Source organism: Bacillus rossius, chromosome 1 (genome assembly GCF_032445375.1).
Source record: "Bacillus rossius redtenbacheri isolate Brsri chromosome 1, Brsri_v3, whole genome shotgun sequence".
Classification (NCBI taxonomy): Eukaryota; Metazoa; Arthropoda; class Insecta; order Phasmatodea; family Bacillidae; genus Bacillus; species Bacillus rossius.
Window position 1 is genome coordinate 314539590 of NC_086330.1, and position 19087 is coordinate 314558676.

Genomic DNA, 19087 nt, shown 5'->3' on the forward strand with positions numbered 1-19087 from the left:
ACTAAATATAATTTTTAAATATATTTTTCCAGATAGAAAACTAATTTATCATAAAGAATTCCGTTAAAATTTTCTTACAGTCATTTATTTAAAATAGACTAACAGAAATCATGTGTAGGTGCAAAACATTATTTTTAAGCAACTTTGTGTTGCCTGTCAATAAAGGTGAATAATAAAATACAATACATGAACAATATTTTTGCTTATTTTTCATATGTTTATGTAGCAAATTTTTTGAATAATTTGGTGTATAAATATTGTCAAGACCCTTATAAAACTACCTGGCATGGTCTTATAAGCCAATTTGGTCGGCTCTTTTAGGCCAACTGTAAGGATTTGTTTTCATGCAGTTGTATGTTACGATACAATGTTACATAGTGGATATAACTCCTACAAGTATTCTTTTAAAACTGTTTTTACAGATGGCGAGGAAGAGAGTGAGAACCACAAATAGAGCGAAATGGACTGCAGAGAGTATGAAGGAAGCATTGAATGCCATGGCAATGGGTCGAGGGCTTAGGGAAGTAGCAAGATCTTTTGGGATTCCTGTATCCACTCTGAAAGATCGGTGCAAATCTGGACGCTCACACGAAGCTAGCTTAGGTAGAAACTCTGTCTTCTCTGCAGCGCAAGAAAAGGAACTAACCAATCATATAATAACGATGGCTAGAATGTTTCATGGAATCACGCCTGTAGATTTGCGCCGAATTGCTTTCGAATTCACTGAGAAAAATTCTATCCGGAATAATTTTAATGCAAGTTCTCGAACAGCTGGAAAAGACTGGCTTCGAGGGTTTCTTAAGCGAAATCCACAAGTCAGCCTTCGCAAGCCAGAAGCAACAAGTTTGAATAGTGTTATTGGGTTCAGTGAAGCTGCTGTAAAAGAGTTTTCTTCAAACCTTGAAACAGTGATGACGAAACACAGATTTCAGGGGTCAAGAATATTCAATATGGATGAGACAGGAATATCTGTTGTTCAGACTCCAAATAAAATTTTGGCGCCCAAAGGCCAAAAACAAATTGGATCACTAACAAGCCTGGAAAGAGGCAAAAACATAACTGTCTGCATGGCTATGAGTGCAAGTGGGTCATACATACCACCGATGTTTGTTTTTCCAAGAGTGAGGATGAGTCCAACTTTGAAGAAGGGAGGTCCTGAAGGGGCAATATATGACTGCTCTAAGAATGGTTGGATCAACGAAGATCTTTTCATTAAATGGCTGGAGCATTTTGAAGCACATGCGAAGCCAACAAAAGAAGACCCAGTGCTGTTGATCACCGATAACCATAACTCTCACAAGACATTAAATGCATTCAATTTTTGTCGAGATCATGGTATTGTTATGATAACGATTCCTCCTCACACCTCGCATCGTCTCCAACCACTGGACTTAACATTCTTTGGTCCCTTAAAAAATGCCTACAACCGAGAGTGCGACTTGTTTATTAAGGGAAATGCATTTAAAAGGATAAGGGCAGACGATGTTGCAATGTTGTTCAACAAAGCATTTATGAGGGTTGCAACTATTGAGAAAGGAGTTTCTGGATTCTCTGCTGCAGGAATTTATCCCATGAATCTTGATAAATTCTCAAAGGATGATTTTTCATTCCCTACCACTCAGATAAGTTCCAGGCGTACATCTGACCTTGTAACTGTTTCTGATGATGTCGCAGAGAGAAGTGAAGTCGCGAATAGTCATGATCATACGGTTAGGCCTACAGTCAGTGACAACGAAAACATTCAGGAAGAAAATGTTGTGAATGAATCGAGTGAAAACGCTGAATGTTACCAGCAAACTGTCATTAGGCCTACTGAAAAGGCTTTATATACTGCTACAATTTTCATTAGATTTTCTGATGTAAATCCCATTCCTTGTCTTAGACCTACAGCTGGACCTTCAGAGGCAACACCTAGGCATCGGTCTAGGCAGCATTCGGTAATTTTCACTGCAACTCCAACTAAAGTTGTGCTTGAAGAAGCTATGAAGAAAAAACAAGCAAAGAACATTAAAAAAAACCTAAAAGCTAAGAAAAGAGAAGCGAATCCTGACAGGCGCATGAGCACCAGCAATAAGAAATTGAAGCTTGACAAGAAAGTATAGAAAAGTAAGAAAATAAGCAAATTTGGTCCAAAGAAGAAACTTTTTGACACTGCCAGTTCCGATGAAGCAAGTGATGCAGATTCTTTTGCACATTTATGCGATGACAATGATATTGACAATCTTGACCAATTATTTAACCAATGTGCAACTACGCCTACACCTAATTCAAGTGACACGTGCATGTTTTGTAGGGAGTTTGGCAGAAATAAGGAGTTGTGGTTCAGATGTGTTTTTCTTCGGGATGGGTACATGCTGACTGTAGCGCATCTGACACAGCAGAAAATTTTGTGTGTGACTTTTGCAAAGCTAATTGATTTGGTGGACTGTGAGAGGAAAACATAAAAAAATTAATAATTACTTATTATGTAGAAATAATTCTAATGTGAAATTTTCTGGCCTGATATACATGTCTTAGTTTTATATTGTTCCCAAAGGTTTAAATGTAATACAAAGTTTAAATGGAGTATGTAATTTATGCTACATAGTCGGTAGTAAGTTTATGATGTGGTGCTTGTACATAATAATATGGTGTGCGACATTGCCCCATGGTGTGTGCGGTATTGCCCCATGGGGTGGGGAATACCGCACAATTGCATCATTTTGTTTTGTTGTAAAATGTAAATAAACTAATTAGTTTTTTGCAGGTTATATTATAGAGATGCAAATTGTATAGATCTAGGTTCGTATAATTAATCAACATATTTTAAAATAAATAATAAATTTCAATTTATAGCACTTTTTCCTTAAGTGTGCGGTATTTCCCCACTTTCCCCTAATGTTCACACCACTAATCGATCAAAAAGTTCCCGTGATTATATAAGTTATCGTGAATTCCTCAAACCTAATTTGTGGGAATTAGCTTCTGCTACATCTTTGACGTAACAAAATCTAAGATTGTCATTTTTATAAAAGTTAAATAAAGCAGTAATTGGTATTATATTTTATAAAAAATTATTTTCCCTTTTGCTAATGTTTTATGGCCTATATAATGCATTTATATTTTAACGTAGCTTAATGAAGTTAATTTTAATGTCATAAGAGGGAATTTATGAAATTTTTATGTGTATTTGTACAGCCAACATGCTCAATGTTTTTAATCCGGGGGTAATGGTTTTGGCTGTTAATCTTAGAACCAGGTAAAACCAAATAAATTACGTTAATTTATAAATACCCGTAGGTCATGGTTTGGAGATAATTGAGGTATAGTAGGATATGATAAAAATTGAGGACGAAACATTTACATGTCCCTTACGTTGAAATGTGTGGCCACCTTCAATGTAAGCTCTGCTCTGCATGGACACGTGACTGCCTGCCGACCAGCGTTCAAAGATCCCAGGTGTGTGAGAAAGAGCCGACGGCTACAACCACCAGAGCGACGAGCCTTTCTTCGACTCAGTATACCAGTATACCAGGGGTTATGAACGAGTGCGACATTCACAGGCACGTTGTTGTAGAATTAGTGTCGAGCATATAACTACACTTTTGTTTGTGAAAGATTACAATTAGTAGGAACATGCAATGGTTTCGTTTCCATTCTCAGCCATGTCTTGGAGTGAGTCAATGATCATATCCTGACGTAGGTTTATTGAAAAAAGCATAGCCTATATATTTATGATATATTTTAACATTACCAGAAATTCTAGCTTCAATGTTTAGTTACAGTACTTCAATACAAGTAGTATGTAGACTTACTGGTTAGAAGCTGAAGTCACTTTTTAGTGACTTTTGTGAATACTTTATTTCAGAATCACTTTTCAAGAAATTCTTGTTCAGCAACAAGGTTAGAGCTCGTTTGAACACTCAATGTCCTTCAAAAGAAAGGGGGGTATTAGGATGACCCTCCACCTGCAATACATTGTTTTTACGAGATTTTGGTTCAAACACAGTTATGGATTGTTAATTGTTGAGGTACCATTACATGCATGTCAATTTAACATTTGCTTTCTGTTTCAAACCCTCACCCATAAACTGATTAATAAATATTACACTTAGCGTGATTCCGTTACCTTGCATCAAATAAATTCTTTAAAAGGTTGTGTCATTTGTGCAAAACCTTTCACAACACAATTATAATTTTTTAGTTTTTTATTTATTTATTATTATTATTATTACGATTTTAAGGGTAAGTGAAACTGTGTTTTTGAAAAAGCAGAAAATCTATTATTGTTACTACTACATTTGTGCTCTCGACATGCAAAATATTTTTGATGCTTGTAAAATATCTTAAAGGCTTCATAAACTGTTGTTTTCTGACTCTTTATTTTTTACGTTATATACTATAAAAACGTTGGTGTTTTAACAAGAGTGTTACATTTGTTTCCAATTATCATACAATGACTTCAGATAGTTGCTCTAAATTATTTCCGAATAAAACATTCGTCAATTTTCTTGTTTTAATATATTTATCTAATAACTTATAAGCAAATTTATCACTTGGTAAAAGAGTCTCGTAATATACAGTTTGTGACGTCGGCACTGTATGGTGCCTAGAAGTACTCAACTGTCTTGTCGCAAGCAAATACAGAATTTTAACAGACTGCAGGGCATAAATATAATGGGTGGCAGGGAATGCCGAAACTAACATTTTTTTGCTAAGTAACTTATGACCGTGAACGGAACCCTACAAATTTACGGCCACGAAAAATAGAGTGCAAACATGAATTTGGTGGGATGTTCAGGGGCTGCTTCACTGGTTGAGAGACACCGTGACACTAGTGCAGGGACGTTTAAATGTTCTGCGTGAAGCGAGTAACGAGCCGGACTCCGATGTTTAGAGTTAGCATCCAGCAGTCTGATGTACCGCACAGCTGATGGTTGGTTGTGGTATGTTTACACGTTTGACTTTCGGCTACTAGCGAAGTGCTGACTTTTAGTGATTATGGTGCTGCGAATACAGATTTGACTCACAAAATAGCTCAGCAGACTATACATTCACAGAGATGAACAAAATAATAATGGCATACGAGAAGGCGAAAAAAAAAATGCATCAGGAGCAGGGCTCATTTACCAAGAACACTTTCACAACAGACATGTACCGAATAGGAAGATCTTCGTATAGCTTGATCAGTGACTGCCTGAAACTGGGAGTTCCATGCCATGAAAGTGATGTAGACCAGACTGCAACCAGCTCGTCACCTGCTTCCTGCTGAACATTTGAATGCCAGCGCACATTCCTCCTCTCAGCCAGTGAAGAATTCCCCTGAAGCCCGCCGAATTCAAATTTGTGCTCTACTTTCTGTGCCTGCAAATGTGCAGGGTTCCGTTTCCGGACACATGTTACTTAACAAAGATTGCTCGTTTTCGCATTCCAAGCAACCATTAAATTTATACCCAGAAATTTGCGAACTTTCTGTGCACACCAACCACAGGGATTGCGATGTTAATACTTGATTAATAATATTACTAGGTGTAGTTATGTAATTAACAATTAGCATTGATGTACCTGTAAATTATTACGATAACTCAGTTTGGAATAGCATGCGAATATTTTGATTGTATACTTACAATTTTTTATAGTCATATAGTTTCAGTTACGAGTTTCAGGTGTGTTTGTTCTGTTTCCACAGTGATCAGGAAGCCAGCACGCAAGACATCGCTGTTCAAGTTCATGACGGTTCTGAAACTGGAAGTGTGGCTGAGCATCTTGGCCTCCTTGGCGATAACTTCTCTAATGTTATGGCTGCTAGACCGGTGCTCTCCCTACAGTTACCGCAACAACAAAGCCAGGCTCCCTCGCCCATGCAGGTACTTACTTGCCCACTTGTCTACACTCGGCGTCAAGCATTGTGTGGGCCTGCACCTAAAGTCAGAGTATAGTGGAGCATTTCAGAACACCCTCTTACCCACTTGCCAACTTGTCTGCACTCGGCATAAAGCATTGCGTGAGCCTGCACCTAGGCTCAGAGAATAGTGTTATATTCCAGATACCTCTGGTGTCCTCTTGCCCACTTGTCATCACTTGTCATTAGGCATTGCATAAATCTGCACATTGGGTCAGAGAAGAGTGGTGCATTTAAGAGCACATTGGTACCCACTAATCCACTTGCCTGAACTTCGGCATGAAGAAAAGAATGCGACAGAACATAGACTCAGAGTACAGTAGCACATTCCAGAGCATACTGGTATCCACTTGCCTGCTTGTCCCCCTCAGCATGAAGCATCCAATGGGACAGCACATGGAATTAGAATATAGCGGTTCATTTCAGAGCACTCTGCTACCCATTTTTCCACTTTTCTGCAGTCAGCATGAAGTATTCCACGGGACCGAACCTGCAGTTAGAGTATAGAGGTGTATTTCAAAGCAACCTGTTACCCACTTGTCCACTTGTCTGCACCAGCATGAAGCATTTCGTGGGCCTGCCACTGGGTTTAGTGTGGAGTGATGCATTCCAGAGTACACAGGTACCAAATTGCATACTTGTCCACACGTCGCATGAAACATTACATGGGCTGCAGCTGGAATCAATGTAGATAGTTGCATTCAAGAGCACTTTGGTATCAACTGTTTACTTGTCTGCACTCGGAATGAAGCATTGTGTGGGTCTGCAATCGGGTTCAGTGTCTAGGGCACATTTCAGAGCACTCTGGTATCCGATTTCCAATTTTTCCACTTGTGAGATGAAAAGGTTCGTGGGCCGGCATCCGGAGTCGTGGGCCGGCATCCGGAGTCAAAGTAGACTGTAGCATTCAAGAGCACTCTGGTACTCAGTTGTTCACTTGTTAGCATTCGGCATGAAGCATTTCGTGGGCCTGCACCCAGGGCAGAGTTTAGATGTGCATTCAGAGCACACTCTTACCCAATTGCCAATTTGTCTGCAATGCATGAAGCATTGCATAGGCCTGCACATGGGCTCATAGTATAATGGCACATTCCAGATCCCACTGGTATCCACTTGCCCACTGTCTTCACTCATCATGAAGCATCGCAAGGTCCTGCACTGAGTAACAGAGTAGAGTTGTGCTTTCAAGAGCACCCTGGTACACTTGCCCACTTGCCCGCACTCGGCATGAAGTATTGAATGGTACAGTACCTGGGATCAGAATAGTACCACATTCCAGAGCACATGGTAACCATTTGCCCACTTGGCTTTAGCATTACATGGAACTGAAAATGGGGTGCATTCCAGTACACTCTGGTACCCACTTGCCCACATTTACACACGTGACATGAAGAGTTGCACGATACAGCATCAGGACTTCGAGTAAAGTCACGCATTCCTGAGCACCGTGGTACCCATTTTCCCTATTGTTCACACTCAGCAAGAAGCATTACATGGGCTTACAACCGAAATCAATGTAAAGTAGCACATTCCAGAGCACTCTCTTACACGTGCCTACGAGTCTGCACTCAGAATAAAGCATTTTATGGACCTGCACCTGTTCTCAGAGTATAGTGGCACTTATCAGAGAACACTAGTACCCACTTGTCCACACTCAGCATGAATCATTGCATAAGCCTGCATCTGGGGTCAGTTTATAGTGGTATTCTAGAGGAACTTGTAACCATTTGCCCACTTGTCTGCATTAGGCATGAAGAATTACATGGGCTCGCAACCGAGGCCAGTGTGTAATGGTGCATTCCAGAGCTCCTTGGTACCCATTTTCTCACATGTCCGCAGTCGGCATGAGGCATTGCATGAGCCTGCACTTGGGGTGAGAGTATAATAGTGTATTCTAGAGCACCATGGTAAACATTTGCCCATATGTTTGCACTAGGCATGGAGTATTGCATGATTCTGCAGATATTGCCCCTGGGGTCAGTGTGTTGTGGTGTATTCATAACAACCAGGCTTCTACTTGCCCATTGTTCGCACTAGACATGAAGCCTTGTGTGGGCCTACAACCAGGGAAGTTTGCAGTAATTAAAATGTTGCAAAATGTATAGCTATGCATTAAGTGTGTTATGTTTAATCCTACCAAATGTATATTCAGATCTAGTAATTCAATGCTGCTTGTTATCATATATAGGTACTACTCAAAAAATGCTTTGCACCTTCTAGATTTTGACGTGAGTATGTCTACTACACAATGACCCAGCCCAGTGGCTATAGATGGAATGTTGGTGTATTTGTTCCCAATGACCTACAGCCTATGGGTTACCAAGATATCAATTTTACTTTGACACAGTGCATAGGCTACAGGTGGAATGTGGTGTGTCTGTCTACAGGTTCTCCCCCTGACCTGGAGAGCCTATGGTTAGCCAAGAAGTCAATCACATTAACACACTGGACAGAGGCTATAGATGAAATGTCTGCGTGTCTGTCACTAGGGACTTCACTCTGACCGAGAGTCTTTGGTTTGCCATGACATCCATCACGCCTCAAGGGGGCGGCGAGGCGCCCAGGGCCTTGTCTGGCAGGACGCTTGTTGCGGCGTACTGGCTGTTCGTGGTGCTCGTGCTGGCGACATTCACAGCCAACCTGGCAGCCTTTCTCACTGTCGAGCGCATGGAGGTGAGCAAGCCTCCATTTTGCCCATCATGCTGGCGAGGGGCGGTAAGCCTTCAAACAGCGGGGCCAATTGAAAAACATTGAATAACCATACATACAGACAATTTCTTTCCTTAATTAAATATTCAAATCATAATCTTTCTGTCTTTTGGCTTGGAGTTTAGCCATTTATATTTGTGATAGGTTATATGTATCTCTATGTTACAAAGATTAATTATCGAAAATTGTTTTTAAAATAAAATAGTTTATTACGAGCTGTATAATACAACTACATTAAATATCGCGAGGTGCAGAGAACGATGACAATCTTACAACCTGAAAATGCTAAGCCGCCGGAGCAGTGTTTGTCCCAACAAAAGCCCCTCGTTTTGGTGTTGCAGTCGCCTGTGTCGTCCTTGGAGCAGCTCGGGCGCCAGTCGAGAATAAGCTACACCGTCGTGAACAACTCCGACACGCACGAGTACTTCAGGAACATGAAGAATGCTGAATATATCCTGCATAAGTAAGGGCTTTCAAGTGATCTTTACATATTCTATCCCTAAAAGTATACTGATTGTTTGATGGTCTTTTCTCATTGCTACTGATTATTATTTGCCATACCGGAAACATGATTGTAACCAGAATATTATGAGGACATAAAATTTTAAATGCTAACATAAATATAAGTTCAGTAAATTACCACATGATTTTCATATTTTCTGGTTGGTTAATTTCGCAGTCGTAGTATGCAATTGTCCACAGTTAAAGTTTGAACGATAATAGTAATGCCAACATTTTGCAATATTATAACTAAATCCTAAAGAAAAGTGAATATCAAGAATGCTTTAGGCATTTGGCACACCTCTATACGTTTCGCTACTCTATGATTTTATTTTGTCACTGAGTTTTGATTACCTTAGGTGCACCTGTTAAAAGTTATTTTTTGTATGAGTCTGATTTGCACAGTAAAAATGTTAATTTTTCGTAGGGTGAAGAACAGGAAAAGGCTTTTGTTTCCCTGAAGGATTTGTTGACTTCCCTGCCTACCCTTCTCTTGTCCAACCTTGAAAAGCGCTTTGCACTACTTGTTGACACCTCTTCGCTTGCCTTGGGTACTGATATATGCTTCATTGAGGACGGAGTTTTGCGGCTTATCGCATACGCCAGCCAAGCCCTTCTGGAGACCGAAAAGTGGTTAGGCACATATGAGAAGGAAACAGTGGCATGTTTATTCGGGGTTGAAAATTCTTTGTCCTACCTTGACTGTCGTAAGATCGATAGTTACATAGACAACCAAGTGCTTAGCTGGCTGTTTAACTACCCCCACCAACTGGCGAAAATAAGTCGCTGGATCCCTTAAACTGCACCATCCCAAGGGTAGTGAAAACATAATTGTCCGAAACCCTGTCATAAATATTTACCTCCGATGAATTTGAGGAGGCCAAATCGCAGTCTAAAATTGAAACCAAATGTCATGCAGTTTGAAAAGTATTTCATGTATCATATGTTAATATTCATGATTCAGAAAAAGTTGTTTCTGTTATATATCAGAAGCAAGGATTTTGGTGCGAACAAGGTGGTTCTGTACATAGAGGCGAGAGGCCTTATTATCGTTTTCAGGAAAATCTGGTCGTGCTTGTAACATCTGGGTGCCTACCGTATTTTTTTCAATAATTATTGTGCTGACACTTATTGTTCACAGTTCACTTATTGGTGGGAGTAGTTATGAAAGGGGGTCCGGGCACTGGGTTCTGGGTGTGGTTTGTGGCGGTTTCTGCTGCCTTGGAACCTACATCTCCGATGACGTCATGGCGGCCATCTTGGATAGCCTTGACCTTGACCTTGACCTTCAAATTTGCCAAATTTTCTATTTTTTTTTAACCGCCAAAATTCACAAAAAATTCCACAATTCAAAAATTAGGATTTCGAAAACTAATTTTTTTTTGCCTTAGAAAGAACCCAAATTCCTAAAAGAGGCTTAATCATCCATGTCTAAAGCCTCTGATAAGTCTCTGATGTCATCTAGGATTATGACCGTCATATTGGATTATGACGTCACCATTGCAATTTCCGTTACGGTCGCCATCTTGTAAATCCGTAATTTCAATGCTAGATGCTGGAGGCCAACATCTTGTTTTCGTCTGCTATAGTGTGCTGATGCCATGTTAGTATGATTTGACCTCGACAGTTGGCATATAACTTTGAACTTGACCTTGAACTTTGACCTTGATCTTGAACATTGACCTTGACCTTGAAAAATGACCTTGACCTTGAAAATAAACCTTGACCTTGAAATTAAACCTTGCCCTTGAAATTTGACCTTGATCTTGAAATATGACCTTGACCTTGAATTTTGACTTTGACCTTGAAGACCATCATAGATACGACATTTTGTGTTCAGTAGATGCTACCAGGAGCTACCACGTTCTAGAGGACATTGCCACCATCTTGTTTTCGTCTGCTGGAGAACACCATCTTGTGTGTGTACTCGTCTTATAGTGCATTACCATCATGCTAGTTTTATTATAACCCGCTAGAGTGCAGTAATAATTTATTATTACTGAGGTGCCCGCCATCTTGAAATATGGACGCCATCTTGAATCGTGTAATTATTTAGCTAGAAATTCAGAAAAAATTGCAAAATTCACCAAAAAAATTTGCAATCAATTTACCAATTGATTCGAACAGTTCCTGTCCTTGGTTTGATACTTGAACAGTGACAAGTGTAACTAAATATTAAATCAATTTTCGATTCTGTTTTCTTTTTCCTTTCGCGGAGTTTATTAATCTTTCTCTCTTCAAAAATAAAACACAAGATAATATACGACAATGTTCGTCGAATTAAATATGCTGCCGATAATCCCAACATGAATGTCTAGTATTTCTATAATCTGAATAACCTATAAATCGTTCATGTACAAAGCCATACATACAGGCCAAGTGTCTCCGGACCACGAGACCGAGTCATGAACAATATCAGACGTATAGGCTGATCATTTCCGGACCTCATTACCTTCTTCGTCGTTAGCTAATTACAGTCAATTAGACCATCGTGAAATTTTTTATACATACTAAAGGACCAAGTGACCTTGAAAAATATTTTAGCAACACCAAGAGGATTTGAACTAGTAAATATTCAGTCACTACAGATTTTACTACGCACAATCAACAAAAAGGGAGCACCATCAACAAAAGATACCACATTTGGAAGCACAATCAAAAAGGCAGAACATTTTGCAAGAACAATCAAAAAGGCAGCACATTTTGCAAGCACAATAAAAAAAGGAAGCACATTTTGGGCACAATAAAAAAGGAAGGACATTTTGGAAGCACAATCAAAAAGGCAGCACATTTTGGAAGCACAATCAAAAAAAGGAAGCACATTTTTTGGAAGCACAATCAAAAAGGCCTCACATTTTGAAGCACCATCAACAATAAGGAAGCACATTCAGAAGCACAAACAAAAAGGCAGCACATTTTGGAAGCACAATCAAAAATACAGCACATTTTGGAAGCACAATAAAAAAAGAAAGGACATTTTGGAAGCACAATCAAAAAGGCAGCACAGTTTGGAAGCACAATCAAAAAAAGGAAGCACATTTTTTGGAAGCACAATCAAATAGGCCTCACATTTTGTATGCACCATCAACAAAAAGGCAGCGCATTTTGGAAGCTCAATCAAAAAGGCAGCTGTGTTACGAGAACTAAGTCTTAGTTATAAATCAGAATACAAGAAATGAAACTTTTTTTTTCAATATTTAATTTATTTCTCAGCATTATACAAATGCAAGTAAAACATACCATTATTTTATGCAGCCACCTTTGACCTCGACAGTTGGCATATAACTTTGAACTTGACCTTGAACTTTGACCTTGACCTTGAACTTTGTCCTTGACCTTGAAAAGGTGGTGGTAGGCCAGTCTGTATGTTGCTTCTGTGGAGGAATGATCTGTCGTTTTTATTTTTATTTTTTGCTCTTACCGGTTTTGAACCAAAGATGGGAATCGATCTAATCAATCAGTATTATAGTAAGTTATTTTTTTGATGAATTTTTAACTTTTTTCATTAAATCGGATAATAAATAAAGATTTTCAAGATGGCGTCCGTAACGATAATTGATACAGTGGTGACATAATTCTAAATGTCGGGTGTGCCATAAGACGTTTTTATTACTTTTTATTGAGAATAGTTTAAATACATTAAATAATTACTGGTTTACTCTCGTCGGAAATCGAACCGAGGACCGAAATCGTTTAAATAAATAAACATTTGAAGTAGGAAGGCAATTTTTTAAGTTTTTTGGAATTTTTTCGGAAAATCTAGCATTGAAATTACGGATTTACAAGATGGCGACCGTAACGGAAATTGCAACGGTGACGTCATAATCCAATATGACGGTAATAATCCTAGATGACGTCAGAGGCTTATCACAGGCTTTAGACATGGATGCTTAAGCCTCTTTTAGGAATTTGGGTTCTCTCTAAGGCAAAAAAAAATTTAGTTTTCGAAATCCTAATTTTTGAATTGTGGAATTTTTTGAAAATTTTTAGCGGTTTTAAAAAATAGACATTTTGGCTAATTTGAAGGTCAAATGTCAAGGTCAAGGCCATCCAATATGGCCGCCATGACGTCATCGGAGATGTAGGTTCTGAGGCAGCAGAAACCGCCACAAACCACACCCAGAACCCAGTGCCCGGAGCCCCTTTCCTATATCACTGGTGGGCATCTTGGCACTGACAATACTTTTAGTAGAATCGCAGCTAACTTGGCCTGTCCAGAATAACGCGCTTATGTGTGTAATTTCGTGCGCTCCAGCCACGTTTTTCAGGTGTCGAAACCCCCTCATAACATGAAGGTAGGGCTGTACGACTATGATCCACCCATCACACCAAGGCATGTGTTGCACAGGGACAATTTTGGCACTCTAACTCTCTCCTGCAATGGTAACAATTGTTTATTGGTCATTCTGGACATATTATCTAAATTTGTTATTTTGCTTTCCTTGAAAAATATGAAGCATGCTTATATTGTAAAAGTTTTAAAGTATTAGGTCTGGAAATTGTTTAGAGCTCCGGCCATGTTAGTTACTGATAACACACGCTACTGCCAATCCTCGCTCTACAAGGACATGTTTCATGAGTGGGTTATAAAACCAATTTTTAGGAGAAGGTATTTTCCACAAGGGAATCTGTCAGAACGTGTTATCATTGACTTAAAGGGCACATGATATCGTTCTACAGAGACAATATACCTGGTACCATTGCTCCCCTCCTCTCGACCTTCTGGCCTGCCCAAGGGATCAGTGAAGGGCGTTCATCTGCACTTGGCCTACTTATTGCCTGCTGGGGAGAACTTTGCTCCTTCGACTGACTCTTAACTTGCTGCTGCCGGCTCTGGGGCAGGGTCTGACCTGTGAGCTGACAGCTGCTGCCGCACCTTTCATCTGGGGAGCCAAACACCCCTGCTTCTTGCAGTCCAAGCCTGAGCCTGCTGCGCCTACTGCTGCGGGGAGATCGCTCCTCTCGATGGACTGTTTATTCGTTAAATTCACTACTTCACTTCGCCATCCTGTCCGGATCGTCCGTAGTTGCATGATGTCTGCTTGCTGCGTCTCTGCTTGTGTCTGGCGGCGGATCATTCGCTGCTGGTGATGAAAGCGTCTGTGACTTAAGAACTTGCATCTAATGACTATGTCTCTTCGGCACCAGAGACTATACTCAGTATTTTCTTTTTTTATTATGTAGCCTCTGTTTCCCTCGCTCTTTTTTGTTGTGCTATTCTAATGCTCATCGATTTCTCGTCGCCCCAGAGTAGGGACATAAAACAATGGGGGAAGTTGAAGGCAACGTTTCCATCACTGGAGACATCAGCCACACTCCAACATCCCTCCCCACCATCTCTCTTTTCCCTCCCTTCCGGATGTCACACCTTTTTCCTAGTTATCTAGTACCTTGCCCTCTTGTGACTCTTAGCAGGCGTGGTGGCGCCTCCGTACTGCATAAATTGGCTTGTTTCCCTGCTCTCATCCCTATTCTTATTCTGTTTATGTTCGGTTTAGCATGGCTTGAGTTTTCTTTGAATCAGTAACATAATCTATGGCAGTGAGGAGCGACCAATTTAGCACTGCCTACCAATGTGCAAGTTTGTTCTTCATTTGTGTTCTGGGTACAAGGTGGCTGTACCCCCTTAATGTAAAAGTATGTAAATTCTACACTTATTTTTTTTATTTTAAATTCATTTTCAGCTACCACCACCTGTCTAAGTTGTTTGAACTAAGTAGTAAGTTACATAATGTACTCTTGCCCCCTTTGATGTTGTTGATGTTGACAAATATATAGTTGGGCCTCGCCAAGCAGGGATGTGTCCTGTACACCCGACACTGCCTTGTTTATTGTTTCTTGTACGACACTTAAGGTTTATGTACATGCCCCTTAAAGTTATCTGCGATTAGCAGGGATTAACTTCTGTTCATATGGAAAATTTTACTTAAGTGTCGAATCATGCTCATTTACTTTGGGTACAGTTGTGGTAATCTTTTGACGTGGCGATTTTTGCGGCATATATATGGTTTTTGACATTCTTTTGTGTTTTGTTATTGTGGTTTGGACCTTTCGTTTGCTGATGTGCAGTCGTAACTGGGTTTTGTTGAGTAACACTTATTTTGCATTGACTTTTTTGTGTAACATATTGCGCTTGTACCATGCAATACATGCATCCTTATTTGATTCATCACAGTATGATTTGCGTAAGTTGGTTAACGTGTTTTTTGGAAGCTGCTAGGATCTTGGACCAAGGAGACTTCAAGATACACAAAACGCAACCACCCTACTAATTAATGATTATAAAAGTTTCCTTACTCATTTACTTCTGGTCTACCGAACCGACTTCATGTTTATAACTTTTTCGCCAGCAAAAATATGCCCTTAATTCATGTGTACATATTCTCTGGACGTTATTGATTAACTGTACTTATTTAGTCATCCTTGCAAAGCATTATCTGGTATTACTGTAATACTGCCACATTTTGTTGTGTGACTGTAGTTCATTCCAATATATGCTTGTTTAGTGTACTGAAGCTTGACATCACGGAAAATGAAGGCATTACTGTAATTTTCTTTGCCATTTTTCTCGCTGTGATTACTATTGTGGCTTTCTAATAAATCTAGCATGTTATTAAATGACTTAGAATTTTTGGTTGACGTAATTATTTTTTTTACTCCTAGTGACTTAAACACATGCGTATCATAACATGCTTTTAATAAAACAAGCTCCCTTTATCGCCTTGTGTTAAGTACCTGTTTGGAGGCTGCTAGTATCTTGGACCTAAGAGGCTTCTAGATACACAAAAGTATTCGCCCTATGAAAAAAAATGATTATAAAAATTACTTACTCATTCACTTCTTGCCTACCAAACCGATTTCAATGAAAATTAGAACAGAGACATTCTGCGAACTGGATTAATACACTACAAAATTCTACGACTAAGTGTGTGAAAATGGGATGACTTGAGTTTTAAAATAAAATAATCAGAGAAAGTAAGAAGACACTGTGTATGAAATATCAAAGAAATATAAAGTGAACTCAGCTGTACCTACGCTCGACTAGACCTACTCGCCTCTCTAGTAGCCACTGCGCACTACAGTCCTGAGCACCGCAGATTCCACAACTCCTCGTGGCAGCCCACGACCACCGGAGAGACAACCCAAACCGTCTCGGCCTGACAGCAATTCATGATCTCTCCGTGCACGCACACACAGTCTTTAGTCTCACTAGTCAGTGTCACTCCTGCGCTCGACTCGTCAGAACAATCGTGTCCATGCGCAGATACCAACTAGTTGCCAATCGAAAAGGCTATCACACGTCGTAAGCCCAGTGCAGTCCCTCCACATCAAGTTATAAACATAAAGACACTTACTTAACAAACAAAATGTTAAATTACGAAATACACAACTCAAAAGGTACGAGCATACTCCATACCTCAATCCAGGGGCGTAGCCAGGGGGGAGGGTTTAGGGGTTAACCCCCCCCCCCCTTATCACCAATTCTTTAATTTCTTATTCGTCACTCAAACAAATTTCATATTAAAATTAATTAAATTTTTACCATTACAATATTTAAATTTAAGAACCGAAAACTGCTAAAATAGCACTATTTTACACCTTAAAATCCAAATTTCCCCGGGGGAGGACCCCCGGACCAACCGCTTTAAATCGGGGGGCCATGCTTCTTAACACCTCCCATACACAAATCCTGGCTACGCCACTGCCTCAATCTAGGAAAGTTGTCTGAAATTTTAGAGAAAATTTAATTTGTTATCATATATCCAAAGTTGCGGTTTTAAATATTATAATTATTATTTATTGTACACTGAGTACAATGACTGGCGATAATTACTTAAAGATAATTTAAAAGTTCTGGCCAGAACACTATAGTAAAAAATAAATTGATTGAAAGAATGCCATTAAGAAAAACTAAAGACCCAGGGGCAAATGATTTCCCCACTACCTAATGTTCTATTTTTAAACCCCACAGTTAAAAAATATCAATAATGTAAACATTACAGTAGCCATAACTGTAAAAGTGGCCTGTGCGTATTGCGCAACTTGTAGTAGTGTATAGTAGTAGGTCTGTATTTGGTGCCATTTCTGGGTGTTAGTCATCTTGAATTGTGACATAATGGCCGCTTTTTTTGACAACCTTTCACATTTAAAAGTTCTAAAAAAATGACTTAAAAATCCTGAAATTTTCCCGTTTGCGAGAGAAAAATTACTGTTTTGAGGAGTGTCCTCAAAGAGGCTTAAATCTGAATCTTCCAACCTCCCGTAAGTCCCAAGAGGGAACCTTTGATCTTGACCTTGTCATTTTGGCCCCGATTACGACTGAAATATGATACGACTGAAATTTTACACCGCAATTTCCCCTCTCGCATTCTTCTTGGCGGCTCTCAGTGAAAAAAATTCTAGAATAAATAATTCTATCAGGTTCATACCAATAATGAGACTGACCAAGCAAATGCATAACATAGCACAAATGAATATTAACTGTAAGGGCTTGTGTGTGTCTAGTGTATGGAAGGAGATGGCACTGAATGCTTCAAGCAACCCGTCACAGTACCGTGTTTGGGACTACCCTATTAAGGAGCAGTATGAGAACATTCTCCTAGCGATCACAGAAACTGGTCCTGTGGAGAATGAAACTGTAGGTTTCCAAAAGGTAAGAATTAAATAATTTTCTCCGTCATAAATATTCTGTTACAAATCCATCTTATCCACCTATGATTTACATTAAAGAAATAGCATGCAAAATAATTCTCTTGGAAAACTGTAGCTTGAATGAAAATTTATCTGGGGCTCATTTGGCGGAAAAGATTTTTAAACGAAGAAACGGACGACGCTATAACAAATGTTGGGGCTTCCCACTTTGCTTTAATTCGTTTTTAGCAGCTGCAGAAATCAAGAAACGCTAAGGTAACAAATAATGTTTGTGAAATTTTTTTTTTCTTGAATCTGAAAACTTGATTTTTATGTTAAAATATTCAATATATAAGTAATATTAAATCAAATCATTATAATTGGGCATAATTAAATTTTTTTGCATCTACCAAGGATCGAAACAAGAACAGTTATTGTTGAAATCAATATATTAATAGATATTTTAATTGTTTTTTTTTAGTATTTCCCTGAATGTTTTTGTTAATAATTACAGATTTTCAATATGGCCTGCAAGATGACCAACAAGATGGCCAACACGATAATACTTGACTGTCTGGTGATTGCTAGTCCTTTCATTCTAGCGAGAAAAAATAAACCTAGAATACGGGTGCACACACTAGCAAACATAAAAAAGGCAGATCCAAGATGACTGACATGAAAATATGGTATTAATATAGGCTATGCCTTGGTAGTAGTGGTAGGGGTCAGTTGCTGCAAGTCCCCATGCAGAAAGGGCCTATCGCCAATTTAATCGATGGACCTCGCCAAAATCGAACCCAGGACGCCAAGGTTCATGATATAAGCAGGGTTTTAATATTTTTCTTTATAAAATTGTAATTAAATCAATTTAATTTTTTTGTAAATTTATATTTTTTTTTCAAAAATGTTTGGTAATAGTTGTGGATTTTAAAATACCATAATTCAAAATGGCGGAATCTAAGACAGCAAAAGTTTTAGAACACAAAATGGTGGAACTCAAGCTTTTCAGCAGGTCACAGTCACCCAGGATGGCCGCAAAGAGATCACCGTCCAAGATGGCGGCCGGTGATTGACCTGCTCTTTGCACCTCAGCCTCCAGCCTATAACAGACTCCCATATTCAGCTATTACTTCTATGGAAACTTTTATTGTTGTATCTGTAACTATTTATTCAAAGGGCAAGTCAATTTGGTTGTTTAAAAAATTTTTATCTACAAATAAGGCCATATATTTTATGGAACCAAATATTGTTTCCATTAACTTATTTTAGTAAATCTCATGTCCATCATGAATACTATAGCTTTATAACATTTCGAGGAGATTTTCAATCAGACCAGTAGTTTCCGAGTTTACTCAGTATAAACAA

At 39.1% G+C, this 19087-nt stretch overlaps 1 protein-coding gene across 1 annotated transcript in view; it reads left to right on the forward strand.

The window, feature by feature from the left end:
• Positions 1 to 19087, forward strand: part of LOC134527953 (ionotropic receptor 25a-like) — a 69923-nt gene that overhangs the window by 11989 nt on the left and 38847 nt on the right. Inside the window, exons 4-7 of the mRNA XM_063361046.1 lie at positions 5669 to 5846; positions 8371 to 8554; positions 8932 to 9053; positions 17597 to 17744. Of these exons, the coding sequence (XP_063217116.1) occupies positions 5669 to 5846; positions 8371 to 8554; positions 8932 to 9053; positions 17597 to 17744 (632 nt within the window). The remainder of the gene's footprint in view (positions 1 to 5668; positions 5847 to 8370; positions 8555 to 8931; positions 9054 to 17596; positions 17745 to 19087) is intronic.